At 42.0% G+C, this 16468-nt stretch overlaps 1 protein-coding gene across 2 annotated transcripts in view; it reads left to right on the top strand.

Moving 5' to 3' along the window:
- Positions 1–16468, top strand: part of MAN2A1 (mannosidase alpha class 2A member 1) — a 222225-nt gene that overhangs the window by 164333 nt on the left and 41424 nt on the right. For both annotated transcript variants that reach the window (XM_006270866.4, XM_019484312.2), the window contains exons 17-18: positions 12180–12313; positions 14928–15069. In XM_006270866.4, coding sequence (XP_006270928.1) covers positions 12180–12313; positions 14928–15069 — 276 coding nt within the window. The remainder of the gene's footprint in view (positions 1–12179; positions 12314–14927; positions 15070–16468) is intronic.

The following is a 16468-nucleotide window of genomic DNA, read 5'->3' as shown; positions in this document are numbered from 1 at the left end:
TAATAGGTGCTGTGATGAGGAGACTCTTGAGCTTGTAACCACTGAAATATTATTATGCCTTTGACTGTTGGAATAAAAGCTATCTGCTGTCAGAAATCTTCCTCCATAGAGAGTTGGAAATGGTGATCGTCACTTCCTAGCCTACTCTTCAATAATTTAAATAGATTGGCCTTCTTTTACTATAAACTGGTTTTCTAGACTTTGAATTATTCTAAAGGTTCTTCCCTTAGTCTTTTCCAATTTTAACTATCCTTGAAGAGTAGATTATAATAATGGATGCAATATTTCAGTAGTAGGCTCATACTGTGCTCTGTACAGATATAACACTTGCTTTTTTCTCTTGCTTGATATGCCACTGTCTAGATGTGCAAAAAAAAAAAATCAGATTATGTAAACATGTATGTAGCAGAGGAACATTTTTATGTGTATATCAAGCTGGCAGTTATAGTTTAATCCTGAAATGGAATAAACAAGAAATAATGAATATTAGGATGTAAGTTAGAGGCATTTTTATATTCATGGAACATTAATTTATTAGTTTTAATATTAGGTCCCTTCCAGGTCAGCTTTTACTGTGTGGATAGTGCTCCTCAATCAGAAGACTTGGCATTCTTAACCAATCAGTAGTTCATTAATTTGCCAAAAACCACATGAGCATATAATCAACCTTACATTGATCAAAAGTGGGTACATATGACTGTGTACCTACATCTGATCCATGAAACAATTGTATGCTCATGTAGTTCTTGACAAATTAGACATGAATTAAACATCCATGTATGGTGTGGAAAGCAGTAATAACAAAGAATAATGCAAATTACCTAGATTTCTTATTTCATTTATTTATGAGCTCCATTATCACGGAGGTGGGCAAAATACAGCCTGTGGGCCAGATCTGGCCTGCCAGGCACTTCTATTCGGCTGATGGCACCAACCAATGAATTGTACCAAGCTCATCCATGCCACCCACAAGAGTGGTAGTGAGGCACCCATGTATATACACGCCCCCATCACACCCTGTTCTGCCTCACTCCCAGCCTCATGGATGGAAGGTCCCTGCCAGGGACCTGCTCAACTTCCCTGGCAACCCACTTGCTCTGGGCAACAGGTAGGGAAGCGCTTGGGGCAGGGGTAGAGCATGGAGCCGGCCTGGCAGTAGCACCAAGCCCTTGCCCAAGGGGTGGCAGCAGCATGGAGCTCAGGTGGGCAGGGTGTGGATGTGAGGGAGGGTGAGAAGGTCATGGGGGTGGTGGGTGTGGGGCCCCCCAACCTCCATATACTCCCCCCCCCCATGGTGCACAATCCCAGCAGGTGGTGGCAGCAACAGCAGCAGCAGGTAGAGGTGCTCAGCATAGTCGTGCTCAGTGTAGGCACTGGTTCCTGGTGGTGTGCGGTTCTGGCCAGTTCTGTACATCACAGTAAGGGGTGCATCCCCCACTAGCCTGTCTCTATTACTAGTGCTCCCTGCTGCACACATGCAGCTCCTGCACTCACACATCATCATAGGGAAGCCCCACACTCTGGAGCTGGCTGCTTTTCCCGCCCCTGTACCTGGACTCCAGGTGGCAGGGAAGGCAGCCAGCTCTAGTGGTTGGGGCTTTCCTCCTGTGCTGTGTGAATGTGTGGACTGCAAGGGAGAGAGCAGCAGTGGTAAAGATGGCTCAGTGGGGGCTGTGCCCCTCACTGTGATGTTCAGTGCTTACCAGAGCCACACACCATTGGGTACCAGTGCCTGTGCCAGGCATGAGTGCCCCAAATGCCCCCACCTGCTGCTGCGCTATAGGGGGAGGAGTGTGGGGGTGTCCCCTCACCCTTCTTCACACCTCACAGTTGCCCCACACCCACATCCTGCCCCCACAGTCCTCAACATATACACATCCTTCAGCATACCTCATTGTGTCCCCCCACACACAGCCACACCCTTCCACACAATATACAAGACTAAGAATTTATTTTTGAGTTGTTATGCAGTCACCTCTATATACAGTATGCAACCACAAATCATGACAAAAATTTTTTTTGTAATAAAATTAAAATATCTTATAGTAGGTGTTTAACTTTTAGTATATGATCTGTTTTTTCTGATTCTAAGATGGCAACCCCCCCCTTACCAATATGAGTATTTCCAAGGGGCAAGAGGAGGGACTTTTGGTGGCACAGTTCAGGGGCTAGGGGTGGGACTTCTGGCCCCAAGATAGCAACCAGGGGGTGTGGCAACTGTCAAGGGACAGCGCTACCCATATGGCCCTCGACAGCTCACCAAACCATGTTAAGCAGCCCTCCACCTGAAATAATTGCCTGCCTCTGCATTATCAATTCATTAGCCCACCTAACACATTTATAATTCAGTTAGGTTTCCAAGGAGTATGAATGTGATTGTTTTAGGGAATTTTTACAAATATGGTTTCTGTTACTTGAGTTGTCCAGTAAGGAAAAATTTAGTTTAAAACATCAATAGCAGTTGCTGAAGTTCAAGTTTCTTTTAAACTAGTACAATTTGGGTTCAATGGAGAAATAAGACATTTAATCCAACAATTTCTATACCATTGGAGGTGTCCAAAACATTAGCAGTATCATTGTTTTCTCCTCTTTTCTTCCTTTGATGAATAGTAGGCTTTTAGACTCTCAAGTTTTTGAATGATCTGCTTGTACTAAATATCCTGAGGTTGCCATAGAAAATAAGGGGAAGCTTTGTAGCTGTGGGGTTAATCTTAAGTCTAAAAGTCCACTAGAACATCTACTATATGATTACCTATTATTTCAAGGGGCTAGACTCTGATCGAAGTGATCTCTGCCAGCTGTTTGTTCTATTACTAATTTAAAATTGAAAATGCAGTTACTGAGGTCTTTTCAAAAGTGTAGACTCAAGATAATTTAGAGTTATCTTTATGAAAGAAAATAAAGAGAAATGTAACTTCTGAAATTAAAACCTGCTGCTATTACATCTCAGCCTTTGTAACCATGCGCTAGGGGAATGCTGGTCCACACAGTTGGTTTTAGTTTGATTGTGCTTCTAGATTTTATAGCTGCTTCTGTAGTTCAAAAAGTTCTGGATTCTACACAGTGATCTGAGGTTTACTTAGAGAAAGGCAGTAGGTCTTTGCAAAGCTTCGGTAGCCAGTTTGATTTGGAGTAGATTTGGTGGCTGAATTTCCAAATCTGAATCGAATTGGGAGACCAGTTAAAAATGCTGAATTGAATTGGAAGCCTCCGAATCAATTTGGAAAAGATTCAGCGCTGATTTGGAGATTTGCCCATAGACTAAAGAGGCAGCAGTCCTTGAGGACACTAGACACAACTGCCTCCAGCTGGTAATCTGTTGTGGTGGGTGGAAGGGGAAGGAAGGGGTGTGGGGGGGGGGGCAGATCAACACCCCTACAACAAGGGAGGGATTGGGGCTGAGACAAGTTGCCCAGCTGGGCCAGGGGGGCACGGTATTTGGGGGAGGAGGGGAAGACTCTTGCCACTGCGCCCTCGAATCTGTATTGGGCGGGCTGAGCTGGGTTGTGATCCAGACAGGCAGTGGAAGGCACTGGGAGTGGGGGGCTATGCCCTCCCGCTACTTTCCACGCCTCCTTGTGCAGATCTGGGGGCACATGCCCATGCCCACGCTCTCCCGGACCAGTGACATGCACTGGCAGGAGCCCCCCTCCCCAAGCCCTGCCCCCGCCCCCGGCCTGGCTGGGCAACACATCCCAGCCCCAGCCCTAATCCCTCCCTCACTGTGGGGGTGTTGACCTGCCCCCCTTCGCCCATGACAACAGACTTACCAGTTGGAGGCAGCTGTGTCGAGCATCCTCTAGGACTGCTGCCTGTTTAGTCTATGGTCGAGTCTCCAAATCAGCACCGAATCTTCAGATCCGAATCAGCTGAATCGAATCAGGAGTGATTCGAATCACTGAATCGAATCACTGTCCCTCCAAATCAGCTGAATCCTAATCAAATACTTGCCACTTCACACAGGCCTAGAAGGCAATCTTTTTTTCTATTGGATACATCTTTTAGCATATGCCGTAGAAAAAGAGACTTTATTTTGAAGGAATAAGACAGATTATTCACATGTGGAAAGTTGGTACTTTTAATTCATAAACTACATACACACAGCTCTACATTAGGATAAAAGCTAGTAACAGAGTTTTAAAAGTTTTACTTCTGAAACTATTAGATTTTCTTGTCACTTAGCATGTTTAAGTTAGAGGATATATTTCTTGTCGATGCCTGGGAGTATTCCATAGCCAGATGGGGAGAATCAGAGGTTCATGTCTTGAAATCCTTTATATTTGTCTCTCAATTAGTCTCCTTTTCTAAGGAATAATTAGGGTCTGGAATCATCAATTATCTGAATGCTTCTTGTTATGGAAAAGAAAATATATAAATCTAGAAAGAAGCATTTTAATTGTGAAGGGTGCTAGAATGACTTATCAACATATATTAAAGGCATATTTGATAACTATATTATACCATACCTGAAGGTCTCTCAGGTGGCTTGCTGACCCCCTAGCCTCCTGCCTTAGCCTGCTGTGCTCCCTAATGACCTCCCCACCTTGACTGCCATGCCTTGATGTTTTAGTAATAAACCTGGGAGGTGGTCCACAGATGGCCAGGAGATTACTGTAGGTGCCCTTCCTCACACTTCTTGTTATTGGCCACCCCTAGTCTGATCTAGGTTGATAGTCTAGAAATCCCCTGCTTTCACTGAGATCTCACTTTCTTTTTTTCTGGCTTACAATTAGTGCATGGGGCCTGGCACCCCTATTAAAATCTATGTTGAGTAAGCCTGTTTCCAGTTCCAGGACACCTCCCACTCAGTGCCATATGCTCTGCCTCCCTATTGGGCTTCCTCTTAACACTCACCATCTCCCTCACCAATACATTGGCTTAGGGCCTTGATCAGCCTATTCTCACAAGTTCTTTTGGCCCTCCACGCGCTGAGCTCTTCAGGCCCTGCTAAGCCATTGCAATATTCTGCACAAGGGATAATCTGGTGTCTTCCCTTTCAGAGGGTTCTCAATAGCATCCCCGACATCTCCTCTATGCTTCATGATACAACAAGTAAAAGCCCCCTGTAACAGAAGATCAGTTGCAATGAAAAGCTCATGCTTCCAGAGTGCCTTGCCCCTGTTGGTAGGCCCACAATCACTCAGCACTGCTGGGTTCAGACACCGTGCCTCAGGTTAGTGTGGTCCTGTCAGGAACTCCTTCTCTCCATTGCCTGAACTAAACCGCCCATTCATCCCCAGGAGCTCGACTTAAATGATAGCTAAGCTCCACCCCTTCCAGGCAACATGCAAATAGCATTAAAGTCATGGCTCCCATTTTTCCATATATACAGTTATGGGTAGGGGCCCTGTTACATATATGTCTTACTTTTAGCCTGTCTTAATTACAGCTTCACATTGAAAGTGCATATTCCATTGCCCATCAGATTCCTAAGTCCTTTTGCAGTTGAGCTTCATTATAAAATCTATTACACCCAACTGTTACATGAGAAGTTACAAACATAGCTTGCTTCTTTCCTTCAGTAAAACTCTTGTGTTTCAAGATCATTTAAACAGGGGAATCAAACAATAGTCATGCCTCCTCTCTGCAGCCCTCTTACTATGGATCACTTTCACTGTAGAACCTATGTCTGGACTCAGACACAACCATGATGCATAAACAGAACTAATGTAAACTAACTTCTGTTTATTTAGAATAGTGGTGCCCAGCCTTTTTACCTAGCAGGCCCAGATGGGCAGTGCCTGGTCCAATGCCCAGGGTGGGTATGATGGGGTCCTATCTGGCTGTGCAGAGGAGGATGGAGGACAGCCCAGCCCCTGTTTGGCTCCATAGGTGGGGAGTGTGTGATGTGGCATGGCCTGGCACTGATTTGGGAGTGTTGGGGATAGGGGGCATGGCTCAGATCCAACTCACCATGGGGGTCTTAGGAATTTAGAAGCTGAGGAGGACAGTGGTTATGCCACTGCTCCCCCACTGCCAGATTTCTTGACCCATGGGGAGTCCTGTTGGCCAGGGGTCACATCTGGTCCTCAGGCTAGAAGTTGAGCACCCCTGATATAGAACAAGGATCTAAAACCTCCAGGCTGGATGTGGCCCACGAGGGATTTTATTCTGCCCAAGAAATCCAAAAAATCCCTTTCCCTCTTAACATTTAATTTGTTGGTTTGGCTGTTGTTGTCGGTTGTTGTATGGGCAAAGGAAGGAAGATTCACCAAAATGTTTCATGCCCTCATTTGGGAATTGCAAGATTGTTATGTTCATGGTAAACTCCCTGTCTTAGGTGCCCTCTCTTATGGGCTAACACTTGAGTTGGCACTATTTTCTATAAATCACAGAAGGAATATAGCCATCAGTAATACACTTAAGATTTATTTAGATGTTAGAAAATTTTTTCTAACTATCAGAGTTGAGCCATGAAACATTATTCAGATATGTTGTGGACTCCTTATCACTAGAAATCAATTTCAGAATTAGACAAACATCTGTAAAGTGTAGTCCAAGTATACTTGATGTCACCTCAGAGTGAGAAGAACTGAATGACATCTTGCAATCTCTTCAGGTCCCACATTCTGATTCTGTGAGATTTTTCATTCTGATATTATCTAAAACAGTATGGGAGTACTGCAGTAGGAAAAGCAAACCTAGATCTCTTAGGACTCGAGGACTGTTTATCCACTTGGATGGTCAGAGGTGAGTCTCCTAGCCATATGGAAACATCAGGAAGTACCACACATAGTTTTGATTTAATTAAGTATTCAGTTCTTTTTCCCTTTAATTTCTGTTAGTGAGAAGCTGCTGAAAAAAAGTAATGATGGAGAAAGGAAAATTATTTCCACATTATAAGTATTTTTAGTTGTATTTGATCTGCCTAGTAATTTATGTGCCCCTATCACCCTTGCATCTGGGAATAGGGAACCGTTACAAATGGGAAATGGGGATATGGACAGAATGAACAAATTAAACTAAGTTAAAAAGAAGACCCATTTCCTATGTCTGGTCTATCCTGTGGTAAATGGAAGCTAATCTGGAGAATTTTACCCATGGCTGAAACAGCTGCTAAATTATTGCAGCTGAGCTTCCATTTACTGCAAGATAGAACTGACACAAAGTACAGCTGTCTTGTACTGGTACAGTTTGGTATAATTGGTTAGCTTGTCCACAGAAAGAACAAATAAGCTTCCCAAAATAATCACATAGGATATCTTGAGCTGGGAACTGAACCTGCTTCTTCCAAGTCGCAGTCCATAGTCATCCTTTTTCACATTGGTGGTGTGCCTACCATTTTTGGTGAAGTGCCTTTAATTGGAAATGATGGAAAGTGAGTGAGAGTAATGCAGGCTATGGTTATTTTATACTAGCAGCATGAAATGTCCATTTGTGTTCATTATGCATATATGCCTTAATGGTTTTTAAAACTATGGAATAGTTTTTTAAAAATCCGCGAATTGAGACATACAGCTTCTACAGAGTATGGGCCTATAGAGGCTATAAGGCCTTACCTACACATTTTATTTAAGGCCCGATTAACCAATTAATCATACTTTAAGTGGTCACCTGGCCACAGGTTCAATCAATTAATGGCATAATAAAAAAAGGAATAAATTACAAAGTCATTCCACAAAATACGTGTAATAGCTGTGTAGCTGCTTCTTGTCATGCCATTAATTGAACATGTGGCCACAGGCCCCTGTCCCTGGGAGCCCCATCAGCTGCTTGGAGCTCCCAGTTCGGGGGCGGGGGAGGACATGTGTACCCCCAAGCCTGGGATTGCCCCATGCACCTCCATGACTGAGAAACTGCTGCTGACACGGGTATCCCAGCCGTGGAGGTGCTCTAGGCACTCACATGACAGACCTATATATATATATATAGAGTGTGTGCTTATGCAACTATTAGGATACGTTCTTTAATTACATGATCACTTGCATTTTTTTCATAGAATTATTCCCTCAGATAATGAATAGATTGGATGAAGAAAGAGAGAGAATTGTGCTTTTCACAAAGGGCAAGAGAGATGTTGTTTCTTGACTTAGGATGTTTTGACTTTACAGACTAAATTACTTGGTCTAATTTTAGTTGAATTTAAAGATAGAGACAAAAAATACTGTTTTTATAAAGCTATGAACCATCAGCGTATAACTCAGTATAACTCTGTCCAGCTACGGGGTTGTTTTTTTAAAAAATATATTGATATAAGTTTTGCCCAGCAATTGGTGTATTCAACAGAATCATTCATGCTTTTTGGCATCCAGTGAGGCAGATCTTTTAGCCTTGACTGTTTGGGGGTCAGGGACCACATGTGACCTCACCTTTTAAAAATAAGGTATAGAGACAAAACTTTGCCAGTTTGTGCTGACTACCCGCATCTGCTTGCTGTGTACTTGTCAAATGTTACTGCACTGCAGTCTTCAGCTTTAGAAAAGCCTAACACTTTGGGATTTATGAGATGGGAATGTCAGAGGATATAATTGGGCAATCCATCAATGACATTGTGGAGATTGGTGAACCTAAGAAAACAAGAGGGTGTCCACCTTCTTGATGGTAATGCATACTTTCAGTACAGAAGATGCAGAATAGATTTACCTGCACCAAACTGGCCTAAAGAATTTGGGGGGCTGCCATTTTCCAAATTGCTCTCACTTCCATTTTTCCATTTTCTGTGAGACTTTTTTAATCATGATCTGCTTCCTTCTGTCATCCTAAAATTCTTGTCCCGCTGCTGATCATCTCACATTTTATAGAATTGACCCTTCCTTTCAACCTGTGCACTTCTCCTATACTCAGAACTGGCAGTACATAATCTAAAGATGGTCCCAAAGCTAGCTGTCCTTTGTTGCCTTTGCACATCTCCTTTTCTTCCAGCAGCTCACAGTAACCTGTGAAGAGCATGCTACATGGTTCCAGTCCATGGTCTCTTTTGCATGATAGACTAGGAAAAAAGCCACACCACTGGGCAGTCTGGTGATACTTATAAGAATACTGAAGATTTTGCATCATAATGACGTGCACATTGTCAGAACCTGACAGCAGTGTGTGTTTAGTGACAGGAGGAGCTCAAAGTAGTAAATATCCATTCCATACCATTACTGCATGTCAGACAGCACAGACATTCTTGGCATGGTCTTCCTGCCTGACTTATGGCCTGCAGAAGTGGAGACATCGAGACATCTAGGGGCACCAGATGCAATTTCTTAATGAGGCATAGTGGTTTCAATTCCTGAAGGTGCTAAGCAGCAGCAGAGTGGCCTAATTAAGGTCACTTTCAGGATTTAGCAAAGGGGGGCTTGCAGGGGCAGCAATATGCAGTGCAGAGTTGGCTGCACTCCCACTCCTGGTCTTCTCTTCCTTCCCCCCCCCCCCACCACTAAGGCAGGTAAGCATCACCCTACTTTTCCCCATCCTTCCCAGTTCCCTGGGAAGCAGGCATGGGGAGAGGGAACCCCATCACTGCCGCCGCTGTCATTTGTCTCAGCTCAGCCCTGTCCCTGCAAGTAGGCAGGAACAGCTCTGGAGCTTCCCTTGCCCAGGAAGGCAGCAGTGACAGGCAGGGGAGGGGGAGATAGAGAGCAGAAGAGACGTGCCATGGAGGAGAAGGCAGGGAAGATTCTCATCTACTTTGGGGACTTCTAAGAAGTCTCCAGAAGCTCCTGCATTATGATTTGGTCTCAAAGTGGGGTACAGTCATGCCACTCCACCCACTTTGGATCTTCCCCTGGGCATAATCACCACCTCTTATGAGAGTGCCAAGTTGGTATGATGGGGGTAGTAACTGGGCACCTGTTCTCTGCTAGTAGAATGAGTGTTACAAGGTTCTATGCTGGTGTACGAACTGTTTAAAAATATACCAGTTTATAAGTTAATTTGTAAACAGCAAAAGGGAATATAAAAAAGAATAGGTACAAAACCTGCAAAAAAAGCCTTTTTGGAGCACTTCAAAACACTCAAGCAATTATAAGTTTTGATAAATAGCTGTTTTCTAATGAAGAAACTTCCTAAGCAGTTCTGCTCCCCACAGCCTGGAAATGGTTGGAACTAGGTTCACCTTGTTTAGTCAACAGTAGTAGTTATATAAATCATAGTAGTCAACAATAATAGTTATATAAAAATTCAGCTGTGGACACTTTCTTATGAAAATGTAACAGATATGCAAGAGCAATATAAAATAATAAAAAATTCAGAAGACAAGGCTGGTAAGGAAGATGAAGCAAACAAGTATGATCACGTTTAGAAGAAAGACTAAATGCAGATGTAACTGCAAATATACATTTTCTCAGTAATGTTTGTACAGAACCCAGATAACTTATCTTTGTGCTGTAGAACATGTTTTTGATAAAGTGCCTAATCTTGATCTAAAGATTTTAAGTGAGAATCTAATACATCCCTAGATAAATTACTCTTGATATTTTATTAACCTTGTTGTTAAAATCTGTGCGTTAATAGTGAATTCGTTTAGTTTCATCTTCCAGACATTGGAAAGTCAAGCGCTCCAAAGTTAAGAAGTGCTAGAAGTGAAGTTGCTTGGGCTAACTTAACTTTATGAATATGCAGTGCAATACAGTCTTCAATTATACAATAACAGGATGGACAGTACTTATAGAATAGCCATTCAGTTTGCTTTCTATCGCTTGTCATTCATGTATGACCCACACCTTATATAATACACATTAACCAATATTGGAGCTAAATGCAACTTTGCAATCTTAATGTATTTTTAGAATACATGAGTTTGTTTGTGTGCCTGCTGGGGGATTGTAGATTATTTTCTAACTTATTTCCTAGGTTTTAAACCCCCCCCATCACATTGAACCCTTCAGGACCATAGTGTAGTCTCCTATTTGAGCTAAAGAATGCAGCTGGCAACTGTTTTCCTTATGTGGACTAGCCACTAGAGGAAAAAGATAATTTGCTAGTGGCTTTTCTAATATGTTTTCCTGCAGTACTTTAACTGTAGTATCTGACTGCTTCATATATATCTTTATAAATGGAGGTGTTATTAAGTTCAACATTTTTTCACTGTGGAATAGATATCGACAGGTCAAACCTTCAAAAGTATCCTTTAATTTTGGGTGCTGATATTAAGATCTGTAAACTTGATTTTTTCATAGTACTTATTAGTATTTGTATAGCATTTTATATGTTCAAAGTACAGTTTCAGTCAACTCCAGTTGTAATTGCAAGCATTCAGCACCTCAGATGTAGCCTTAAGTGACATAATTCATGTACCTACAATATGAGGAACACAAATGATTGTCTGAAAGTTTTAGTTTGCTAAAACCCAATAGGTATTCTGTGTCAGTGATAGACTCCAGTTCTCTGGCTTAGCAATAAAATGCCTTAAGCAAATGTCTTCTAACTTCTGCAACAAATGAGACACGAGTTTTACTATATGTATTCTAGATTTGTCGCAGGGCAGCATCATCTAGCTTGTGTACTGAGTGAAGAAGGGTTTCTGTGAAAAATAGTATATGACTACATAATCAAAGACCATGACAGAGCCAAATTAAGGTTGCACAGAAAACCTTAACACTGGAATAGTCTAACTGTTACATGTTTGACTCCCTGTCCAGGGAGGGGCGATGTTGTGGGAGGGGCGGAGGAACGCCCCAGACGTGGTGTGAGAAGCAGCAGCCGAGGCTACTCAATTAACTGGCATATTTTGTTTTCGGCATCTCCCGTTCCCGGGGGATGCCAGATAACAGAGCTTTTATTGTAGTTGGAAAAATGGTTCTTTGCAAGCTTCCCCCCTCCACAAACACCTACCTGTCTCACAGCTATAGTCTTCCATTCCCTTTGATCCTCACTGCCACACATTTGCATTTTCACAGACCTGCATTTTGCATATTGTCTTCTATTCTACCCAGGAGAGCACCCAAAATACCAACAGACTCTCTCTATGCCTGAAGGAGGGTGTTTGTGCTCAAAGCCTGCAGAGAGCCATTTTCCAAACTATTTAGTTAGTCTAGTAAAAGATATCATGTCTACCCAAAGAACCTTGTCTGCCTACCCTTTTTATAATACTGACATTTGCACTGGTCCCAAAACCTTTCTTTGTGTGTTTGGATAGAAGTTAACAGGGATAGAAAGGTGATAGAGGGATTTTGATCACTGTTTTGTAAGCTGTGTTCTGTAAATTCTTTTTTAAATAATTGGAAATTTTAAATGTACTTTTTTCCCTGTAGGGTTAGAAGGCCAGTCCCTTGAGGTTTCCAATATTGTGGACATTAGAGGAGAGTACAATCGTGAGATTGCGATGAGAATTTCATCTGACATAAACAGTCAAAATAGGTTTTACACTGACCTTAATGGATATCAGGTAATTACTCTGCCAATTTTGAGTGTAATAGATATAGCAACTTAGTATATTATTTTGTAACACTGATTTTTATTTGGTTATTTTGGTCCTCTTTAATCAAACAATTAATTCCTTAGTATTACAATATGCTAACTTATTTTGAAAGTAGGGATTTGTTTAAATATATACTCTTGTTTCCTGGTGTTGCTTAGAGATATGGAAATCATGAGGTTACTTGTTTGTGGGGTTTTTTTTCCTATGACTCAACAACATTACTTATATATTACTCTATATGTATTAGGACAAGCCATTGTCTCAGATATATAAAACCTTGTTCTTTTGTTATATTGGTACTGTACTACTGATATATATTTAGACTTTTTTGTCTTTTTGATTTTTTTTTCTGTGCAGTGCTTTAGACTTCTTCAAAGCTATACATTCTGTGTATGTGGTAGCTAATAACTAATTTATTGGGAAGAAAAAGATTTCTTTAAAAAAAACAGTATTTTTATTTTTCATCCATTATAATTTGTTAAATGCCATTAGTGTTCTTTGTTATATAAAATATGGAAAAGTTTTTGCTTTGGAAATATGACAAGCTAAATAAAGTACTAAGGTACATGTTGCTCATAGAGAAAGTTAGCACATTACAAATAAATGTTTCTTGAGAAATTTTCAGTCGCACGTATTTTTACTCTATTTAAAAGCAAGTTTAAGATCTGAATAATTTCTAAGGGATTATATTTTAATACCTACTCCATCAGGATGCCATAGAATTCTGCAGCATCAGAAAACTCCCAGTTCCCCTTTGCATGTTATCAGAATGGCGTCATCTCTAGCAAAAGACATGCTATTTTCTGTAAAAGTTGTAGATGATGATGGCTAAAGAGTAGAAGCTCACAAACAGAATGGTGGAGGGCATGTATGGATAATTTCAAAATTTCATCCATGTTCACACCTGTTTATTTCAGGACCTTGTTATGATGCTAGGATGACATGAAGTATATTGGATGTAATTCTTGGAATCAAAGAGTAGCTTCACATAAACTAACATGATATTAATAAACTATCACATGCTCTACTTGTATGTTATATTCCTCTCCCTTTCAGTCCTATTTATTTAGATTGTAAGCACTTTGGGGAAGGGACTTTCTCTTGTTCTGCATTTGCTCAGTACCAAGCAGATTGAGGCCCCAGCAGTGAGAGAGGGAGCAGGGCACAGGTAGGAGCAGGGGCTGGGGGGCTTGGGGGACAAGCAGAGGCCTGAGGGGCATGTGCCTCCTGGGCCTCCACTTGTCCCAGCCTGGCCAGACCCACTCCCCACAGCCCCTGTTCCTGCCTGTGCCCCACTCCCTCCCTCACTGCTGGGGCCTCAGTCTGCCCCACCCTGCCCGCTGCCCCTTCCCCCATAGACTTACCTGCTGGTGGGGTCAGCGCCCAAATAATTTTTTCTCAATCTGGGCCCCGCCTTCTCTGCCCACAGACTGACCTTTAGGAGGGGAGGGGTGGTGGCATAGGGTAGATCTTGGGTTGCTTTTTAATTCAAAAAGTGATCTCGTACCCAAAAAGGTTGGCGATCACTGGACTCTAGTAAGCTATATCACTAATGATGCGTATGATGAAATAAAAATGAAGCTCATTTTCCTTAGTTGTGTTGTCTCTACAGTATGGGCAAAATAAAAACTCACCCCCCCCCACTATCATCAAATATTATCCTGAATACACTGAAAAACAAATCTATTGAATAAGATATTGCTGTATCCCCATGCATAGGTATGTTCAAAGTCGTACTGCAGTTTCCTAAAGATGATAAAATGAACAAGAAATGAGAAGATTATTTACTACTATTATAAATGTATTCATGTAACTTTCAAGAATGTAATTGGAATTTTTAATTAGTTTCCTCTATAAATCCTAGGAATGCCTCTCATACTACCTTGAACTTACACATCATCTGCTCTGTAAAGGAAGAAAATTCTCTCTCAAATACCACTTCTTATTCTGCAAACCATATCAGTTCTTTGTGTGGATTCTCTTGACGAACACTTCAGTTTTCAAAAGTGTTCTTTGAACTAGAGTTAATCTCTTCTGCCACTTCTAAAATGGTGATACTGGCCACAAATCTCTAACAGGCTATATAATACAATGGAGTGACAGCTTTGGTCTCTGCTGTCAGTCATTGTTTGTAGAACAGTGGTTCTTAACCTTTTTTTTGTATTGGACATGTTTATTAACATCAGTGGCCAGTCCCAACCCAGTGCCCCTCACTCCCAACCTGCTGCTCCCTGCCCCCAACCCCTCAGTGTGTGGGGCAGGGAGTGGGTGTCTGAGATGGGTGTAGGGGGGAGAGGTATGGGGGTCCCCAGGCAGCCTCTCAGAGGCTGGAACTCTGCCAGCCTATAAGGAAAAAGCCAGTTTCCCACATTTTCTCGTTTAAAGGACAATCCATTTTTAAAGTTTGTTGATCCATTTTTGTTTGCAACCCTTTCATATATTCTTGTGACCCACTTCTGGGTGGTGACCCATGAGCTGAGAAATGCTGTTGTCGAGTATATAAGATAAATGCTTGAAATTTGTTTGTTTTTGTCATTTTATATCTCAGTAGAATTTACTGAAGTTAATTTTGATGTTACAGATTCAGCCCAGACTTACAATGAGCAAGTTGCCTCTTCAAGCAAATGTCTATCCAATGACAACAATGGCTTATATCCAGGATGATGGAATTCGATTGACACTTCATTCTGCTCAGTCTCTGGGTGTTGCAAGCTTGAAAAGTGGTAAGTATGGTATGATGATTGTTTTCAAAATCTGACCTAGGTGATAAATCAGCTAAAGTGCACACATTATTAGCTTATAGATCACTATGGTGCCAAGTATTGCTACTTTGAGTATTGAGGCAAGGAAAATTTGTCCTAAATCTGGAGTTTTAGTAATTTTAGTCAGAGCAGAGGGGTTGCCATTCTCCAGTATCGCTGTGTCCAATAACTCTCAGCCCCACCCCTTTAGGGCTTCTTCTGAAGATGAACGTATATGAAAATCTACGAAAATCTATGAAAAAAAAATCGGACTTGACTTGTTAAATGTAGTTTTTAGAATCATAGAAAAGTAGAGTTAGAAGTGACATTAAGAGGTCACTTAGTCAAATCCAGTGCTCAAGATTAGAATCATACCTGTCTGAAACCAATCCACAGAAGTGTTTGTCTAATACAGCGGTTGTCAACCAGAGGTATGCAGGAAGGGGTTAGGGGGTATGCGTGTGTGGGGACGGAGTGCTGCCACCCACCACCCGACACCACTGCCTCCCAGGAGCAGGGCCAGGGGGTGGGGGATGAGGGCAGCAGCTTCCCTGTGCGGGTGCATGGGCACCGCCCAGCTAGCTGGAGGTGGGTGCATGGGAAGAGAAGCCATCCACCAGCCCGCGCCACTGCGTGCAAGCCCTCCCCCCCACTGTCAGAAGTGTACCCAAAAGGATTACACTTCTTAGAAAAAGTTGAAAACTCCTGGTCTAATATGTTCTTAATAATTTCTAAAGGAAGAGATTTCATAGTCTCTCTAGGTAATATGTTCCAATGCTTAATCGCCCTCATTGTAATAAAGTTCTTGCTAGCATCCAGCCTAAACTTCCCTTTTTCCAGATTAAAAGCATTACTCCTTGCCCTGTTCCCTACAGCTTGAGAGAAAATTCTGTCACCATTCTCTTTATAACCACCTGTCAGTTACTTAAAAGCTGATAGCAGATCTCCCCTGAGTCTTCTGTTGTCCAGACTAAATAATCCAAGTTCTTTCTAACTTTTCTCATTAGCCAAATTTCTGATGACTTTTGCTGCTTCTCACTTCACTCTTTCCAATGTGTCTATGTCTTTCTTGAAGTGTTCTGCTCAAAATTGGACTCTGTAATCCAGATGATGCATACCAATGCTGAATTAGAGTGAAAGAATCATGTCCCTAGACTCAGAGGTGACACACTCCTATTAATGCAACCCAGTATACCATTGGCCCTTCTTTTGCAACAAGAACACTTTTCTGGCTTGTATTCATCTAGGGTCTACTATAACCCCCTGATTCTTTTCTGCAGTACTGCAGCCTAGCCAGCTATACCCTACTCTGTTTTCTCCTAAGCATAGCACTCTGCACTTGCTCTTACTGATTTTTATTTGATTAAGTTCAGATCATTTC

Source organism: Alligator mississippiensis, chromosome 3, assembly GCF_030867095.1.
Source record: "Alligator mississippiensis isolate rAllMis1 chromosome 3, rAllMis1, whole genome shotgun sequence".
NCBI lineage: Eukaryota > Metazoa > Chordata > Crocodylia > Alligatoridae > Alligator > Alligator mississippiensis.
This window is presented reverse-complemented; position numbering and strand designations above follow the sequence as displayed.